At 38.8% G+C, this 19,180-nt stretch overlaps 1 protein-coding gene and 1 long non-coding RNA gene across 3 annotated transcripts; one reads left to right on the top strand and one right to left on the bottom strand.

The window, feature by feature from the left end:
- Nucleotides 1-5,526: 5,526 nt before the first annotated feature.
- LOC116497137 lies at nt 5,527-10,345 on the bottom strand. Its single transcript, XR_004254084.1, has 3 exons — nt 9,824-10,345; nt 9,013-9,053; nt 5,527-6,546 (listed from the first exon to the last, which is right to left on the bottom strand). It is a non-coding gene; the product is annotated as an uncharacterized LOC116497137 (long non-coding RNA).
- A 247-nt stretch (nt 10,346-10,592) lies between these two features.
- Nucleotides 10,593-18,995, top strand: RNFT1 (ring finger protein, transmembrane 1). 2 transcript variants are annotated; one of them, XM_032200680.1, is made up of 9 exons: nt 10,593-10,698; nt 12,500-12,863; nt 13,259-13,335; nt 13,921-14,021; nt 14,666-14,819; nt 16,433-16,591; nt 17,446-17,511; nt 18,275-18,376; nt 18,552-18,995. In XM_032200680.1, the coding sequence occupies exons 2-9, from the start codon at nt 12,542-12,544 to the stop codon at nt 18,684-18,686; spliced, it is 1,116 nt and encodes a 371-aa protein (XP_032056571.1). In that variant the 5' UTR covers nt 10,593-10,698; nt 12,500-12,541; the 3' UTR covers nt 18,687-18,995. The 2 variants fall into 2 exon arrangements, with proteins under 2 accessions (XP_032056571.1, XP_032056570.1); XM_032200679.1 differs by having other exon boundaries at nt 12,500-12,917.
- The last annotated feature ends 185 nt before the right edge of the window (nt 18,996-19,180 follow it).

Below are 19,180 nucleotides of genomic sequence, written 5' to 3'. Positions count from 1 at the left end.
CTCTTCCTCCCTATTCAAAGACAGATATAACACACCCTATCTTTCACTGCCTCCTCTCTAAATTAGTAACAATATTTTTGTGCAGCCTTTCATAAAGATCCCAGACAACAATAACAGCATCCAGTGCAGCGGGTCTGTTGGCTTGTTTCAGGTTATTGCTAACACAGAACCAGAAAGAATTCTTTCTGTTCTCCACCTCTATGTTAGAGGAAGAAGTGCAACCTGTGAGTACTCAAGGCCACGTCTGAACACCAGGAGCAAGGCAGCTGCGGCAGCACAGCCCACAGCCCCTGCCCTCGCAGCTTCCAAGGCACTGCAGCCCATGGCAGGTGGCTTAACATGAGGTCAGCCTCCCTGTGCATGCTGTAAGCACATCACACTGCTGCAGCAACGCTGCATATAGGAAATGGTAACTTCCACGATCAAGATGAGCTATCAATAATCATCTATTTTTATGTGCAGCATGCCATAAATCCTCCTAATTAGTAAACTAGATGTCATCTTTTTAGCAACCAGTCCCCAGCCTACTTCCTTATTTATTTTCTTGAATTCAATTATATTTGCCACCTGCTGGCCCAATCACCTAAATGACAGATTCTGGATGTAAGGTAGGAGCTAGGCCATAAACAATAATTTCATTATAGTTCGATTTAAAATATTTGCCTGCACCTATTTTCTCTGCTTTATGAAGAATGTCTGTGCTACTTCCTCCTCTGGGGCTCTGCTGGCTGTGGGACACTGCATTCCCTGCGGGAGACCCAACAGCAACACCAGCAAGGATGCTGCACAGCTCTGTAGCCTCCACCTCTGAGCTCACAAGGAATCCAGCTGAGATTTATCTGGACACGGGGGACCACCAGAGGCTGAATGAAATGTGGTGAAGTGATTTCCAAACCTGGACAGAAAAACAAAAGCTGATGGGGTCAAAAAATACAGTTGGTTGCTAAAAAGGACCTAGGTAAAATAAAGTTGAGGAAATATTTATTTAGAAGATAAACTAATAGAAATTATTTTGACATGAAAAGAAATGGAGGAGGCTGTAATCCTCCTACCGTTATTTAGCTGTTGTGGAGCTCTGAAAATTCATCTACTCCACAAACCCAATGATTTACATTTCTGAACACTTCCCAAACAAAATCCAGCCTGTAAGGTGCACAGCTTGCATGCAAACAGTTTAACTTGAAGCCTGAATTCAAATGCTTTGTTCAGTGTAACGGACTGCTCTCAAATTTGGTAAAAGTAAATGAGCACAGAAGCTATTCATTGCCTTTAAGGATTAAATGATGAAGAGACTAGATTGCTATCAAACTGTGAAAGCATACAGTCCTATCGTATATGAGCAGAAGGAAAGATCAAAGACTGAAATCTGTTTTTGTCTGTTTTGTTCTTGACCAGAAACTCAACATCCCAAACAGCAAGGCCCTATAGTTGAGGCCTTCAAAGACACCCACGTTTCCCTCCATCACCTTTTGAAATATGATTTACAAACCTATCTCCAAGAACTTGCTATATCCAGTCCATGCTGAAACCCTTACACCCGCCTCAAAAAACTACCAAAAACGTGGGAAAGCTGCCCTTCTGAAACCAAGTTAACAAAACTCTACGCTGTGATAGGGGACAATAAAAGCACTGACCCAGATACGTGAGCATTTCCCTCACCTCCCACTACTACAGTACATACGTAAATCCATGCTGCTTCCTTTATACTTCCAGAAACTTTCTCAGTTATATTTTCTTATAGCTAGTTAAAAACATGTATAAGTACAATGTATAACCAGTTATTCTCTAGCAACTCTTCTGTGGTTCTGCATCTTCTACTTGGCCAGTCCTTTCCCAGGTTTAAAAAATTAATGTTTTTTCCCAGTTCGAAAAATTAATGTTAACCCAATATTGGATAAAATTACAATTTCACCATCATTATTTTGCAATAGATAGTAATTTGTGTGAGTGTGCAAAGCTGCATTGTACATAAATGAACACATTAACCAAACTGGAGGCATACAGTCAGTTAATGCCCTAATAGAGCAGCCTTGGAGTGAGAAACTGCACAGCATTTTTATGTAGCATTTGGGAAAACTGTGCAGCATGGGAGTTTTGAACATTAATACTGCAGCTGTACTAAATCTACTGTGTCAGCCTCTGTCTGCAAGCAAACTAGATTTAAGGAAGTACATTTTCACTGCAGCATTGGAGGCTGAAAAATGGTAAACTTGGTTAAATTCAACAGAAACTTACTTAAAAAGAATAGACATGAATTATGCGTACCTGTTAAACAGTCACAGACAAACAGTTCTGTACATAGACGATTATGTGACTTGTATAAAGTTTCAAAATATGAATGAAAGAGTAAAGCATTTTACAATTATATTTTAACATCGTGGCAATTATAGAGTGATAGAGAACAATTACAGTGTCAGGATATAAACCATGAAATATATACACCATTTCCATTGACCACAGTTTCACTGGTTCATGTCCTTTATCTGCTATCACATCTTTCTCTGAATGTACCATAAAAAGTTAGATGGATATCCGAGTGACCCTGGGCATGATCTGCAGGTATTATTTTGTTGCAGTGCTTCATATTTTCTTTTACATTAGGAAGAAAAAGGATGTTCTGTTGCACACCGAAATATACACAAGAAAAATGCTGTTATCACTGTGATGCATTTAAGAAATTTCAACAAATATGCCAACTCTTCTGCAAGCCTTGAACTAGTTTTTCCATCAGCACTGAACATAGCGTTAGCCTCACTGAAGACTGTGCAGAAGACATTCTGCAGGCTCTTTCTGACAAGAGGCACAGAGCAATACCCTCTGTACAGAGATGTGAAGTTGTGCAAGATGGGATGCCTGACCGGGAAGTCTGGAGAAGTATGTGCCCTAATCCACACACACTGGCAAAAGCTTTGGGCATCTGTTATTTCACAGCTGGAGTTCTAACAGAGCTGTAGCATGCTAAATTTATAGGTTCATTTACCTATATCCATCCGCCTTTCCTGATGCTGCTGTTCTCTGTAGCTTTCTTTCCCCTCTCACTGGGCTGAAAAGAATCTTTTGTTGGTCTGAATATACCCAACCATATGTTCCTTGTCCCTGCTCACACAGTTGACATCTCCATTTGGTCTTCTCTTCTACAAAGCTACTGTCAAAAATATAACCATGATAATTTAAAAACAAACAAATACAAACACCCAAGCAGCATGGTGTGATGTACTCGGCATCAAAAGGAGAAACAGAGTAGTAGACCAAACTTTTTGAGTTTGAATGCCTGAAGTTACACATCCAGATCCTTATTTACACATATTAGGAAATCTTTTCCGCAGACAAGCACAGGTCTCCAAGTTACAAGGGCTTTCTGTATCACTCAAAAAGGAGCCTTTTTACATATTTACTTATCTCAGTATTTCTTACCTAACCTCAGGCAATCAAGTCCTACAATTTTCACTTAAACCTTGGTGCTTCAGTTGCCATATCAACAAAAATAAGTCTGTTAAGGTGCTAGAGCCCAAATGGCCTTCAGCATTTTGTTTGTACTTTTGATCTATGAGCACACAGCTGGCCGAAACTGATGGGCAAGACAGTCATTTTCTAGTGAAAACAGGGGAGACAACATCACACTTGGAGTCAAGCAAGCTTACGTGCTTAATCATTGTAACATCTTCTGAAATACGTTATATAAGAGCCTAAGATGGGTAACAGTATTCCTGCACCAGTGTTTCACCTTGTAAGCAGTTCTTGGGTAAGCAGCAAGTTCTCTTGTAAGCAGTCTTGCATTAATTCTTTCTATTAAAGGTGAAAAGTATTGGGTAAGCTAGAACAGAAGGATATTTCCTTAAATTACGACAATGCTTATCATAAATGGATTTTTATTTGACAGTTTTGAGTGGTATGGGAGTGCTATGATTTAGTTCAGACACTTAAATTCATCTGAAAACTCAGCCCATAAGATTTAATGAATTAAATAGTCTCACCCTAGTCTCAAATTGTATAAATCACAAAATCACCACTCCAAGGAACTGAGTTGGAGGTCTTTGCAAAAAGATGCTAGTGTTGTTTCTTGACATAAGTGCAAACATATTGCATTTTTTCTACCTACTCAAAACTGGTTTAAAGTATGCCACTGGAAGAAAAGCGTACATTACAGCAAGATAACAAATGTGACTTGCTTAACAAACAACAGTGTTATCTCCTTTGACCAGATACCAGGGAGATGGCACTATCTCTTAACCATATGTTGCAGACAAAGCCCCTAGCAGGTTGAAAGTCAAAGAGTGTGTGCTACCACATATTCAATTATACTATAACTAAACCACTACAAAATAACCATGTAGCCAACAATGATACAAATACGAAAGGCACAAGGGAAAAATTCTTCTGTGGAAATTAAGTGTCACATTTGGAAACTTGGAGTAGTCAGCTGTAAGGATCCAAAGGTCATCTACACATTTTCTCCTCCCCTGTGCATCTGATTTCTATCCTTCCTTTGACTTTACTGAAAATTTGCTGGCATAACCCATGCCAGTTTCATCTGCAGCATTCAGTTCAGAAATGTGCTGCCTCTTCACCAAGCTGTTGAAGTCTATACCCGATTTTGTAGTAACTAGGGGCACATGATAACTGTAAATTCAGCAGCAAGTAATCCTGTGTTTTGCATAATTCAGTTACTAATTTTTCACTTTCCATGAGCTGCAGCATTACCATGGCATACTATGCTACTGGCCACATGAACGCCTGGAAGCGTGCTCATTGCTGTTACAGTCAACCACTGATTTAAACAAGGGCAAGGATGAGAAAACTACAGGCAGGAGTTTCTATGTGATGCATATCATAAGAAATTATGTAATGAACTACCATAATTGTGTGCATTATATAAACATCAATATCTCCTCTTGAGCTAAACTACTTTTATCAATGAAATCAGAACAGAGTGAGCTGTGTGTGGGCATTAGCATAAGGATTTCCTAATGTCAAAGCAAGTATTTTTATTTTTATTTAAAGCTGAGGTAAAGAGGGCCTTCCTTGACCCAACACCCTCATGCAAATAACTTCATGGACAAGGAGTTCCTTGACTCTAATGCGCCTACTCACTTATGTATACTAATCACATACTCTCAAAGGATTAAGTCCTAAAAATTACCAGATATAGATCAGACTGCTGAAAGCACAGACAAGTTTCTCCAGAAGCTACTGCTGCACATCTGAAAATGTTTTACTCGCTCTTTGCATATTCCATTTTACCTGTTATTCCGACAAAATCAAGGAAAATTGAGCAGAGCATCTGAACGTAGTCTGAGTGTTCTGGAGTAAAGAACAAAACAGTGCTCACCAGCTGTCAGATAAGAACCTTCAGAAACACTTCTCAGGATAAATTAAAAATTTTAAGAGAAGCAAATATGAGAGCAATAGCATCATGCAAAATATCATAAATAACTTTGAAGTTTTTTCCCTACTTGTTTCTTTTTCTTCTTTTAACATATTTGAGCATGAAGTCCAAACTTACAACACTTAAAAAGGGAAGGGAAGAAAAAAGACAAAGAAAAAAGAAAACAAAAACCAAACCACACTAGTGTCCTAGGGTTCTTTTGTGGAAAGCTACAATATGCAAGAAATTATGCACTGGATATTGATGACAAGGATTTGCTTAGGACATGTCAATGATTTACCAAAATTTAACTCCCAATGACTTTTCTATGAGCCAAAAATCTACATGCTGTTTCTGAGGTTCTCCTTCAGTCTAGTTATTCTATTTTATGCAAGAAACTTAAAAAAAAAAAAAAAACTAAACCATCAGTTAATTAATAATGGCACTTTTTCCTTTATGAGAGAACTTGACTGGCACAAAACAAGTATAAAAGTAACCAATGTGCAATTTCTATTTTACAGCTCTATACAATTATGTTTTAATTCAATAACAGTTAGCCATTTTACCTTTTTTTTTTCCCAAAAAATATCCTTTTATGTTTGTAAGATGTCATACACATAATCTAGTTAATCTTATTATTTGATGAACATGGCTTTACTTGTGGGTAACACTTCCTAATAAACTAACACAACTGTTAATATAAAATCTTTTTTGTTCAAAAAGCAGTAAAAACACCTTTTGTATTGTTAGAAACAGAGATTTTGTATATTGTCACCAAACTAAAAACAGCAAGCAAATATTAACTTTGTGAAGTGCAAAACAAGCTTTATTGACCAGCGAGGTAAATATTGACTGAACCGAAGCAAATATTTAGGTGCTGACGTTAATGGGACAAATCCCATTCAACACAACAAATAAGATCTTGCCTACTATATTCTGTATTTGTATTTATTCCGAAAGTTCTGAAAAAGAAATACCTGGAAATCTTTCTACAATGACAACGCTTCTTAAAAACATAACTGTTTTACCTTAGCAACAGATATGCATTCAGAGGGCCAGAATATTTTAGCATTGTACAAGATGGGGGTTTAATGAATTGTTTTCAAACAGACAGAATGTGTTAACTCACTCACTAAAGTCTGAGCGGGTAACAGCTTCCAAGACCTCTGTTTAACTGATCTCTAAAAAGGTAAACAGAAAGTTAGTCAATTTTCAGCCACTCTTAAACCAACATTTTTCTTACTTACATAGTGGTAACTAATACCAGAATAGAATTTCTCATATCATTTCTGTTATACTTGGTTACATATGAAAATTTATGGCAGACAATCTTAATAATTCAAAAGAAAAGCAGACTTTTTTCCCCTGTGAGTTAAGGACTGCCACCCTATGGGAACATACACAGAGCAGTTACATAAGGACCTACAGGAAGCAATACGTCATCCTGAGGTATGAACAGCCTCAAAAACACAGCGTTCACTCCCATCAATGTGTCACAGACCCCCTCCAAAGCCTTTCCCACCATAAACCCACACAGATTAACCTAGATTAATAATCCAATATAACTTTTAAATATTTCTATCATATGACACGTTAGAACATTCACTTGTCTTTTGAACCTTAAATATGCTAATTTCTACCAAGGAATATGAAGAATAATTAAGGATATAACTGTAAGCAGATACTATAGATCAAAAACAAATTAAACAAATCCCTTCCTAGTAAACCCACACAGAGCAGGGTTTTACTTACATGAGAAGTCATTATTCAATAGAACTATTCACACAAGGGTTCACACATTCAGATTACCACATTAGACAGATTGGAAAAAATAATAATTTTGAGAAACTTCAAAGATTCTATTGAAAACTCTGGCACCTTTAAATACACCCATTAGAAAATACCGATGCCTTACACACAGGATGATCATTATAGTTCGTCTTCTGACCTAAATACCTTTGTAAGCAGCTCTCAAAGCAGCAATTAACGTTCACCTTCTAAATTCCTTAACAGCTGAATATTTTTTGAGTAATTGTATTTAACAGACCCTTCAATGTCACCACAAGAAAAGACCAGTCCAGATGACAGCTTCTCCACTTCAGTCTAATGACCATGGGAATCGCTCTTTCTTGCGGATAAAGACAGAGGCTGAGCACCCTCCTGTGCAGTGAGCAAAAATTACAACTGCCCTTTGTGGTTCTACTGTCTAGGTTTCATTCAAGGCTCTATCTATACACAAAACCCAAGACTCTGGGATCTGATTCACCAGTCCTAAAGCAATTATATGACACCATTTCAGTGGAATTACTCTCAGTACAGAATGATTTAACAGAATTCAGCATGTTGCTGTACACAGAGGGCTAGTCAGATTTCTGGAAACCTCAGGGAACAAGATGATGTCACTGCTTTATAAAAATGTCTGGTTAAAATTCCTCAGAAGTCTGTTGGAAAAAGCCTACATAATCAAACTTCAACAGCGAAATTCAGATTCCTCTGCAATCACTCAAGTGATGGGTTTTCAAAACTGGTCTCTATTCTGAAGTGCTTTACATACAGGAGCGCAGGAACTGTTTTCCCGTGCTCAAAATTCAAATTGAAGTGAAGGTTGTATAATTGCAGCAGCCAGTTTTTACAGGGATTGAGCACCTGAAGCTCAGGAAGGATTCAAATTGTAAAGATCATTTGAGCCTCCTGCTAAGATTTTCAAATCCTCCAAACAGTGTAAACTAAACCCCCTTAATTTTACACATCTTCCATACTCATGTAACATTTTGTGAAAAATGAAGTCAACCAATAAAAGCCTCTGAATATTCAGGACATTCTGCTATTTTACATACTCTAGCAAGGAAACAAATTTTTACCATATCATTAACTACAATTTCTTTCCATGCATCTGAGATCAGTTCCTACTAATTTCACCAAAAATGTATGCTGTACACTGAACTTTAAAGGACCATAGTTCCTTCCTCACCTTTTCGAAAAATAGTTACATTAAAATATATTAAGTAGAAAAATTAAGATTAAGATTGTAATCCCCTAATCTGTTCTAAGAGGGAAGCTTTGTAGAGCTCCATCAGGAATTAGGATGCAAAATACTTTCTTCTAAAATTTTTATGCATAAAACTAGGTAACTTTTAGTACAGAGCAACTGTTTAAAAGGTAAGTAGTATGCTGCCAGGGCAGCACCAGCAGAGTTCCACGAGGACCAGTGTTTGTTCCAATATTGTTTCATGAATTTATTAACAATGATGGGAAAAGTAGGTATAAACTGACGAAATCTGCTGATACCATCAACTAAGGAGGTACTACCTGTACCTAGGAGGATGGGAAAGTCTGGGGATACTTATATCTGTGTGCTTCCAGACTGTCTTCTTTCCCCACCTGAAAACATGCCTAGACAGCTATTTGTCTCCGTGTGTGAGATTTATGGGCATTCTAGGAGGCGAGTCAAAAATACGGATTGGTAGATTTATAATTAAGCATTACATAACCCAACACATGCAATACCCATGGGAAGAGGATTCAAAATTTATGTTAATAATCTATGAAGTCTATCTTGTTTTTAAGGAGTGACTAAATCCAGATGTCATTAATAGCATCATGAAAAGATACCTGTTAAATAACAACATCACTGAAGAGCTACATACCTTCTAATGAGTTGTGAATTGGAGATAAATCAGCAAGTGACCTGCATGAGCAAACACTACTGATTAATCATTTGCCATTAATTATTTTCGTACTTCAAGTGCGTGTAAGAAAGTTTAGAAAAATTTCAAATTAAACTACATTCGCAATTTAATGCATTTTATAATTACAAAAAAGGAACAGCTGAACCAGGCTTTCTATATTTATACACTTTCAAAGCATGTACAGAAGGCATGCATAATTTCCAGCCATTAAATACTACTTAAAAATAAGATTTATAATTGTTCTTCCTGATATGACAATTAAGTTAAGATAGACCACATTGTCTTTCATAACCCAAACACTATGAGAATGACCTAGTGAGCGAAGAGAGTGAACATAAGCATAACACAGGTAGGGCATCATAAAAATATAACAGTACTGTTACAGGCTTATAGCATAAGATGGAGATACAGCCATGTAATTCTCAGAGTGCTTCCAGCTGAGCATCTGAAACCTACATTGTTGCTGCTCCTGAGAAGTACTTAGATAATAATTCTGTACAAATTAAAAGGTCTCCTTAATTCAGAGGGCCTACAGGAACAGGAGGCTTATTTAGCACTTCAGCATATTTGTCGTAACTAGCCCCAGTTTGGCTTTATTTTGATTCCAACACATCATCTGCAGCCCAGGTGAAACGCAAAAGCTAATCCCTTCCCTCACAGGAGGGCAGAAATTTCCAGTCCACAAATTCTGAATACGGATTCATTGGAAGGTCAGCAATAACATCACAAAGGCAGGTAAAAGCGCTGCAGGTGCCTCCTTCAAACCTACCTCCAACAGAAAGAGCCGTGTCCAGCGTTTTCAGCTGCTTCAGTCCTCAAGTACAAAAGAGGTTTGCTGTGGGATGGCAGGAATTACTAGACAGCAGGCCACTTAGCTCCTCTAAATACTTAGTTTTCTGCTCGTGAGGTGTGATGGCTGAGTGTCTGTCCCTCCCTCTCCCAGGGTTACTGACCCCACAGCCCACAAGTTGCCCTATTTTCGTTCTGATTTTCAAAACCGCTCAGGTACCGGGCACCAGCTTCAACGCGAGCTGTGAACTAAACGCTTGCAAAAGTACGAGCCAAGGGAAACAGATGCCATTTCTGGCCGCAAACTAATTTATTCAGGAGCACATTTTGAAAGAAAAAAAAAAACGTATTTAATTCCTACGAGCTACGGCGGCACTAACAAGGGCGGCATTTTCCTCAGGTCTCCTGGGAGGCGCAGCCCGTTGCCCCCAGTAAGGTTCCCTGTGGTGAGCACCGGACTTCGGCGCCCACACGGCCGCCCCTTCATCTCCTTCCCTTTTATTGCCCCCCCGACCCATTTCAACAAATAAAAAAACACCGGGAACCGCAGCCCTGCCGCTGTAGGGGGCTTCCCCCCCCGCCAGCCCCCTGATGGAACGAAGGCCTGGAGGAGCCGCGGCCGCCCGTTGCCACAGCAACTCCGAGCCTTCCTCCTCCTCCTCCTCCTCCTCGTCCCCTCACGGCTCCTCCTCTTCCTCCCCCCGCCGCGCCCTCTCCCGCCCACTCGGCCTCGGCGATGGAGGCGGCGGGCGGCCGCGGCCTGGGCAGCAGAAGCAGCGGTGGCGGCGGCGGGCGGGAGGCGCCGGCCGCCCCCTGAGGCACCGCCCGCCCCATGAGGAGCCGCCGCCCCCTGAGGTACCGCCGCGGGGCCGCTGCCTGGGCAGGGGAAGGGCGGGGAGAGGGGGGCCCCCGACAGCGGCTAGGAGCGGGGAGGCGCCTCCGGGCTCGTTCCCTTCCCGTGCCGGGGCTTCTGTGGAGGGCGGTGGGGAGCGGGGGAGCGGCGTGGGGCTGCCCCGGCCCCGTCCCGTCCTCCCGGGACCGAGCCGCGGCCTCCAGCCGCGCCCCGAGCGAGCGGGGGCAGCGCTTGGCGTGAGGGGGCTTTAAAGGCGCTGTCAGAGCTACTGAGGGGGGGGGTGTCCGTGTGGAAACACCGAAACACAGCACCACCGCTTCCCCTCCGAAATACAGCCCCGTAACTGAGTTCCTGCAAGTTTGTCAGGCAGCAGCCTGTGAGCCTCGGACAATGGGCTCGCTCGCTTTTTTATTTTAATCAGTGCTCTCTCAGGTTTTGCAGAAGCAGGCCCTGCTTTTACTAACCGAGGATTGCTAATTAACGTTGTTTTCCCTTTAAAAACAGCATTCGTGGCCCAAGCCCGGAGACGTGCTGTTTGTAAAGTTAATACTATTTCCAGTGTATTGGCTTTACTCCTGCATTAAATTACAGAACATGAATTCTGGCTGCGCTGAAGCATGATGTAATCTTTGGCCAACAAAAATATAGTAGCAGCAGCATTTCTAAATGGTAGTAAGAAGTTCTATTGTATAAATTTGTGCAACTTACTTATCTCCTATAACCTCAATTTTAGAGGCTAAAGACTCAGGTTTGTGCAAATACATTAAGAATTTCTTGCTGTGCAACATTACCTTTTGCAAAATAGCAAAGCAATGTTGCTTTAACCATTTGATATCCCCAGTGAAACTAACTGTACGTGTATGCTACGCTGTGGCAAAATTAATTTCAAAGAAGAATCGGGAGGAGCTTGAATTAATGAAAAAGGACTATAACATAATTCTTAATATTTTGATGATGTTACTTAATAGTGATGACTACTGCAAAATCCAGCATCAGAGCATTCTCCAAAGTTATTACTATGATACTGCACTCCAGAGAAGTAGATGTATGCAAAGACAGACACAGAAGTGAAATACTGTCCAAGAAGACAGTAGAAGGATGCCAAAGGAAAAAAAAAAATCCTCATTTGGGTGGTCTCACCCAGCTCGCTAGCTGCACTTTTTTTTTGACCTGAACCAGATGGTCCAGGCTCTTTCAAATGCTTCTTACAATATGGACTAAACCGGGTTCTGCTTGCTTACCCAGACAGGGTAATCTCTTGTTAATCTTATAATGGCCCTCAATTTTTAATATGCACTGTCTTTTGACTAGACTTGTCTGAACAAACACCATTTTGTGCATGCATGTAAATGTACCCTTTGCTTCCTTCCCATCACTGTTTGTTCATTTTTTTTTGGCCTACTACTGTTACTGACTATTTTTGTGAAATTATGCAGCACTTCTGAGCTCTCTTCTGCACCAGCTAGTGTTGGTCTCCAATTCAACAGCTTTCGCTGGTCTCATTTGCACTGAAACAACCTCAGATTTTGCCAAGGCAGCCAGGTTCACTGCAGGCTAGAAAATCTGCATCTGAATGAGAGGAAGTCATTTAATATGGCACACAGAAAGTTGCCCCTTGATGATAGGGTGCAAACCCAGCATGCCAGCTTTAAGAACGAAGAGAGCCAGGATCTGTTAAGAGGACCTTTACTTTGCTTCATGCAGGCAATCACTCAATGCAGTTTACTGTATCTTTGTGCTGTGTTTTTTTCCCTGCATAGTTGTACTCTTCCTTCAATGCCAACTTTTTATTTCCCATTCCAGGAGACAAAGTAGTAGGAATCTGGACCAGAAAAAAATCCCACCATGCAAGCAAACTGCAGTCATCTCCACAACATCCAAGGGAGTGGTGATGACCCTTCACCTTCTCAAAGCACCCACGCAGCGAGGTCATCAGGAGAGAGCTCGTGCCATCATAGCGGAGATGTTCGCATTCAGCTAAGCACTGCTGCAGGAGAAGGCAGAGAAAATGCGAGTTCTCGGCCTTTGAGGCCAGGTTCCCAAAGTCGCTCACATGGACATGCCCACAATGAAGCAGGGGGGCTTGATGACTCCGCTCCAGACTCAGAGGAACACAGTGGCAGCTCCCTCTCAGAGCTCAGATACCTCCTCCAGTGGCTGCACAAAAGTCTGCCGTATATCTTGATTCTGTGTGTCAAATTGATCATGCAGCATATAATTGGTAGAGTATAACAACACACGGTCTGAGGGAAGAGACCCTCCCCCCAAACAAAGATAAGCTGATAACCATGCCTGAGATATAACTTGATTTATTTTTAGCTTTATTTTTATTTGCTTTGTTCATCAGAAATAGAGATGTACTAAACTACATTTCAATAGCTTCTGTTTCCTTTGCTGGCACACACACAAAATGCTTAATTATTCTGTCTTGATAGTCTGAGCTATTAATTGAAATCACAAAGAAATACTAGAAACGGCTTTTTTTTTTTAAACCCAATTCAGTATGTGTTGTGGTTTTTTTTTAAAATTTCTTGTGTATAACTGACCCTTTTTTCCTAATAGGCATTTCTCTTGGAATTGGGCTGCTAACAACTTATATGTATGCAAACAAAAGCATAGTAAATCAGGTTTTTCTAAGAGTAAGTATCACCCTATGCAACAGAATTCTGTAAGTTAACCAAGACCTTTATACATCAATTCTTGAAATAAATGTGAATGGAGATAGCATTATTTGGTAAATAAAACTAAGTGTAATACATTTCAAGACAGAAGCAGTCTTGTAAATCGTAGTGCTTTTATACAGTGTAGAGCTTCTCAGATTAAAGTTTGCAAAATTCAGATTTTTCCTCCCTTTTTGACTATTGACTTCACTTAAGTGATACAGTTTTTTTGCAGTGTATAGAAGAACTTAACCATGTTTGGAATCAAATAGCAGTTGAGAGTTTAAACTTCCAGCAGTCTCAAAGGAAAACTTGTTCCTTCAGAGTGGGGTGGTTTTTGGTGTGTTTTTAGGAAAGACCTTGATAGACATAGAAATTATGTTGAAAACACTAGAATCACTGCTTTACTTTTCTAATGAGTTCTACAGTTTTATCTGACCTAAAATCAGTATGAACTAGTATGGAATCCTCTAGCAATAACTCTGTTTAAATATGATAGTCTTAGTGCTTTGGAGACAAGCACCAAGATAAGGGCTGTAATTTGTCTTAACGATTATCTTACAGGAACGGTGCTCCAAGGTGCAATGTGCTTGGTTACTAGTATACTTAACTGGATCATCTCTCCTCTTGTATTACACCTTTCATTCTCAGTCACTGTATTACAGGTAAGTACAGGAACATCTCCCATCAGATCATAAATTAATAAAATATTAACTGGAAACACTTTATCTGGGCAAGAGCTATTTTTCTTTAACTGTAGCATTGATTTCTTTCATTACAATCTCCATTCCTCCTCCTCTGCTAAACTGAACAAGTGCTGTCCTTAAAAACATGATGTTGGAATTTGTAAAATTGGACCATGAACTCAACTTAAAGGCTGTACTATGCCATGGGGGAAGTGGCAGGGTTTGATTCCCAGCTTTGATCCTACCACCTTGCCTTCAGCATACTGAATACGTGGCATTCTGGCACTCTGGGGGGCTTATATCTGCCATTTATTTTTTACCGTTACTATTCTGTAGCTACAAGCCTTGGTTGTAAATCAGTCAAAGGCTGTATTGCAAAAATGGAAAAGAAAGCCCATCTCTAGGGACAAGGTTTGCCGTGAAAGAAGGCTCAGAAATGGAGAGATTGCCAGAGATCATAAAGGATCAATTTATAATAAAGAGTTCATTTTCTTAGCAAGTATTTTTCTCCTCTATGTAAACCATTTATTTATTTATTTAAGCATGCTGTGATATAATCTCTGGTTATGCTTTCCTCTAAACAGCGTGCTCCAGTAACTTCTGATACTTTATTTTTTTTGTAGCTTAATCTTTTTAAACCCTACTGTGGATTTTAAGAACTTCTGGGAGGTGCTTTGGATTGTGGGAGTCACAGACTTTATTCTGAAATTCCTCTTCATGGGCTTCAAGTGCTTTATTCTCTTGGTGCCTTCTTTTATGATGTCCTTTAAATCCAAGGTAAGAAAATGATCTATATCCTTATGAGCATCCTTTTATGGTAAAATTAGCTAGTTATTAAACTTCACCTAAAGGAAAGGCTTTTAAATTAAAGGTCTGTATATAATCTATCACTACACTGGGCAAGAAAACCCTGTGAATTTTATATTCTTCCCTTCTTGGTGCTAAGGAAGGTTTACAGTCTGATCTGTAACAATGGCTTGTATTATTTCATGGAATAAGTGGGCTTATTTCTGCTGTAAGTGGTAGGATGAAGAAACCTTTTATTTGCAGCAATGTAAGAACGTGTACACAGGCTGCTAGCACGGACCAGCTGATGTACAGTAAATCTTGTACTTGCTTGTCAGTAACTGACATGGGGAGATTTTAATACCTGTGCGTGTAAATGGCTATTTTTTCTCTTAAAAAAATAGTTCTCCTTTTGTTAATTAGTAAAATTGTCAGACCAATGAATTTGATTCATAGCTTTCTTTACTCAAACCAATGAAATTTAATGATTTTTATAGAAGTCTGCATTGGTTGGTGGGTATGTATCTTTATCTGCTTCCCAAGGTAAGACATGCAAAAAATAATCTGTGTTGAAATAGAACATACTAGTACTAGTTTAAAAATATATATATTTATATATATAGTTAGCATGTGATAGCATTTGAGTGTTTTTGTAGGTTTTATCTTTTAAAATGTACCAGAAAAGTATTTCTCAGGTACATATGATTTGGAGCAATAGTAGCTTATAATCAAGATCTCTGTACCTACAACTACTGATACAACAGCCAAAAATTGGAAATTCCATTGCACCAACGGTGACCTAAACTAGCTAAATTAAAGAAAGAATCTGGTCAATAGCGAGAAATCATGCCATTTTCCTGTCAAATTAGTCAGAGTACTTTATCCTCTGTTATTAGAACTAATATCTATGATTAGTCAAATACACACGCAAACTTAATTGTTAGAAGCATATAAATGTGTGTGAACACAGTGCTCTGTGAAGGCTACTTGTCTTTTGCAGTTACTATTCAGTAACGTTTAGGGCATTATTGAACTCCGTTTACCTGCTAAGTCCAAGTACTCTGTTTCTTTCTCCTCCTGTCCCCACCTTTTTCTTATTACCCTGTTCTATATAGGGGTTATTTATCACAAGAGAAGCCTTTTTACACAGGCATGAAATACATTAGAAATGGGTTTCCTCTAATCATTATGTTTGTTAATAAAGAGAGAGGCCTGACTGTTTTTTAATCCTAAATGGTGAACACAACTTGTAATGACAAGCTGATCTGTATCTTAGCTTCCTTTTTCAGGTAACTTTTTCTTTTTTAATGCTTATGAAAGCAAGTTTGATAGCATTGTAGTAGGTAGGTATCCTACAAAGCCACCCTATTTTAGCCTATTAATTTTTCTCCAGTACAGCAATCAATTGTGCTATTGTTGTTTGTACAGTTGTGGTGAGATTTATCATCTGGTCTTCGTTCTTCTACTGTTGTCCTTCATATATACTTGCTTCAAGATCTGATGAGGGGAAGTTACTCTAAAGAATGCTAGCACATCTTTTCTATATATTTTAAAAAGCATTTGTATTTTAAATCTTGAGAGATTCTTTTACATGTCTTGCTTAGGGCTACTGGTACATGCTGTTAGAAGAACTCTGCCAGTATTACCGTATGTTTGTCCCCATACCAGTTTGGTTCCGTTTTCTTATTGGCTATGGGGAGCCTGACAGTGTGCTAGGCTGGACCCCTGGGATATTGCTGGGCCTCGTCTACCTCATCCTAAAGGTACGTAAGCCTTATAGTCTTCTTAAACTATTTTACAGTAATTGCCACTGGAGAGGTAGAGGCATATAAGCTAACACATTTCTGAATGTTTCTGTGTTTGAACTAACTTGCAAGTTGATGCTTCAGTTTAACCGATACAACCTTCCAAAACTGATAGCACCCTGAGCCAGTTTTCCTAAATCTTCTTGTCTATTTCTGCACCTGTTCTGGGAGACCGGGGTTGTATATCAAAGAACACAGTTACTATAGGACGCTTCTCAAATCAGACTTTGATCACACTGTCATCAGAAACTGAGAAAAAGACCGTGAGAAATAAAGATGAAATTTATGGCTAAAAAAAGTCAGCATTTTCCAAGGAAGGCGATCTCTTCTAGAATTTCCCTGTGATGCTAAACAAGTTAGAGAAGTATTTAAAATGGCTGTCTACTTTGGTTACACTTGGGGCAGATGAACTCTTTAGCAATCTCAGTACAAATTCTGCTTGAACATGAAAAATACTTTATCATACTATGGTGCTTTAATTACAAGTCTAAAGGCTACTGTGTATATAATAATAATGCCGGTATATAATACTGGTATACTTGCAATTGAGTGCTTCATAACCTTAACAATATTTTTCTTGTAAAGAACAGCCACCTATTGGTGAAAAAGAACTTTGGGATGAATTCTGAGTTTGGCTACGCACGAAGCAACTAAAAATAGGGTTGGTCTGAACTATTGCTTTGCTTACGTTCTTGCCAACATCAGATTACAGTGATACTTATGCTACTGGGATTTGCACAGAAACTTGGAAGCTTTCTTTAATTCACAAAGAAAGACTTTCAACATAACTCAGGTTTTCCTTCCCATTCCAGCTTTTGAGTTTTTTTGGACAATTGAGAAACTTCAAACAGGTTTTACGGATATTTTGTACACGACCAGTGAGTATTGAATGCTCTTTTGACAAAACAGTAGATCTGATTTAAATGAAAAGGCTTCTTTTTGAAATATCTCATTCATGTATTACTTTGTATAGTTCTAGAAATAGACAAATGCATTTTTAAAGGAATCCCTCTACACACTCCCCCCATTTCACAGTCTGAGTTTCCTGACTATGTAATTATGGGCTAACTTGAACCAAAGAAAACTAAACCACCATTATCCTGCATGTATCTTCAGATAAAACTATATGAAATAACCTATCCTTGTTTTCCTATTTCTTAACTGGAATAAATATTGGTTGGATATAGGTAAAGCTTTATGCAGAAATGTAAATGAAAAATGAAGCTTGCCAAAATAATTGACATGCAAGTAATATCTGATAGAGTTTTAAAAGTTCCTCAATCTTTCTCTATAGTAACAGGTATAGTTATTTAGTATCTGCTATTTACGCAGTAAAACATATAGAAGACTTTAGAGCACAGTATCATCACTATCTCGATAAAATTTAAGATGAAATTTCAAGTGTTTTGCTTGGAGGCATCTTAAAATAAAACTATTACAGATTTTTCCTACAACTATTATCAGGGGAATAAGCAATAGCCCCTAAAACAACTGTTGAAAAATCTAGCAAGGTTTTAGATTAGGAACTGGATATTTCTCCTGACATGTATCTCCTGACATATCCTTATTCCCAATTCCTTTCTGTCATTTTCTTTTTCCCCTTTGAAACTATTATCTGCTGAAAAAAATCTTGTTTTACAGCATTATGGGGTGATGGCTAGCAAGAGACAGTGTTCTGAATCAGATGACATTTGTCCTATCTGTCAAGCTGAATTTCAGAAGCCTATTCTGCTTATCTGTCAGGTAATACACATAATCAGAATTACTTTTTGCAAATGTTTTAAAAAAACTGGTTAACAACATAGATTAGCAAGTGTATTTCTTCTGATTATCTTTAGAAACAAGACAATGCAAATAATAGACCTTCTTACAAGTGGAAGAGCTTAGAAGCTCTAAGTTGTCATTCTTTTCATTACAGCACACATTTTGTGAAGAATGCATCTCTTTATGGTTTAATAGAGAAAAAACGTGTCCACTCTGCAGAACTGTTATTTCAGACCATGTTAACAAGTGGAAGGATGGAGCTACATCTATGCATCTACAGATTTTCTAAAGCATGTTAAAACTTGTTTTACGGTTCATTTGTACAAGCTAAGGTCTTCCAGCTCACTGCAGGTGAAAGTGTAGGTGACAAGGAACGAGTTTCCAAATTCTAGATTATCTAGGATTTGATGCTTCTATGAAATATCCCAGTATTTAAAACAGTGCAGGAAATGTTAATTTGCCTTCTTAAGTACAGAAAAATGTTTTCAGAATGAAAGGAGAAAAGCCATCATTGCTTATCTCGTGATTCTTCCAGGAAACAATCAAATCCTTAAAAAAATGCTGCATTGCTGCTTGCAGCAGCTTCTTCATTCAATATTTTATTTAAAAGTTTTTAAATAGTGTTCCAGACCATGCTAAATTTTATTTATCCTTTTAACATTACTGAAACCAAAAACCTAGATTATGAGCAAATTTTACACTCTGGATTACAGTGGGAGTTAAAGCTATGTGTCACACTTGACATTAAAGATCCTTTAATGCTAGCTCAACAGATCAGATAAA

Source organism: Aythya fuligula, chromosome 20 (assembly GCF_009819795.1).
Source record: "Aythya fuligula isolate bAytFul2 chromosome 20, bAytFul2.pri, whole genome shotgun sequence".
In the NCBI taxonomy this organism is placed as follows: Eukaryota; Metazoa; Chordata; class Aves; order Anseriformes; family Anatidae; genus Aythya; species Aythya fuligula.
This window is presented reverse-complemented; position numbering and strand designations above follow the sequence as displayed.

Excerpts from the sequence above, each read along its gene's own strand:
- RNFT1 (XM_032200679.1), top strand. The coding sequence starts at position 12,542 with ATGCAAGCAAACTGCAGTCATCTCCACAACATCCAAGGGAGTGGTGAT. Across the intron at positions 12,918-13,258 it reads GATCATGCAGCATATAATTG|GCATTTCTCTTGGAATTGGG; the intron begins GTAGAGTATAAC and ends TTTTCCTAATAG. Across the intron at positions 18,377-18,551 it reads CTATTCTGCTTATCTGTCAG|CACACATTTTGTGAAGAATG; the intron begins GTAATACACATA and ends TTTTCATTACAG.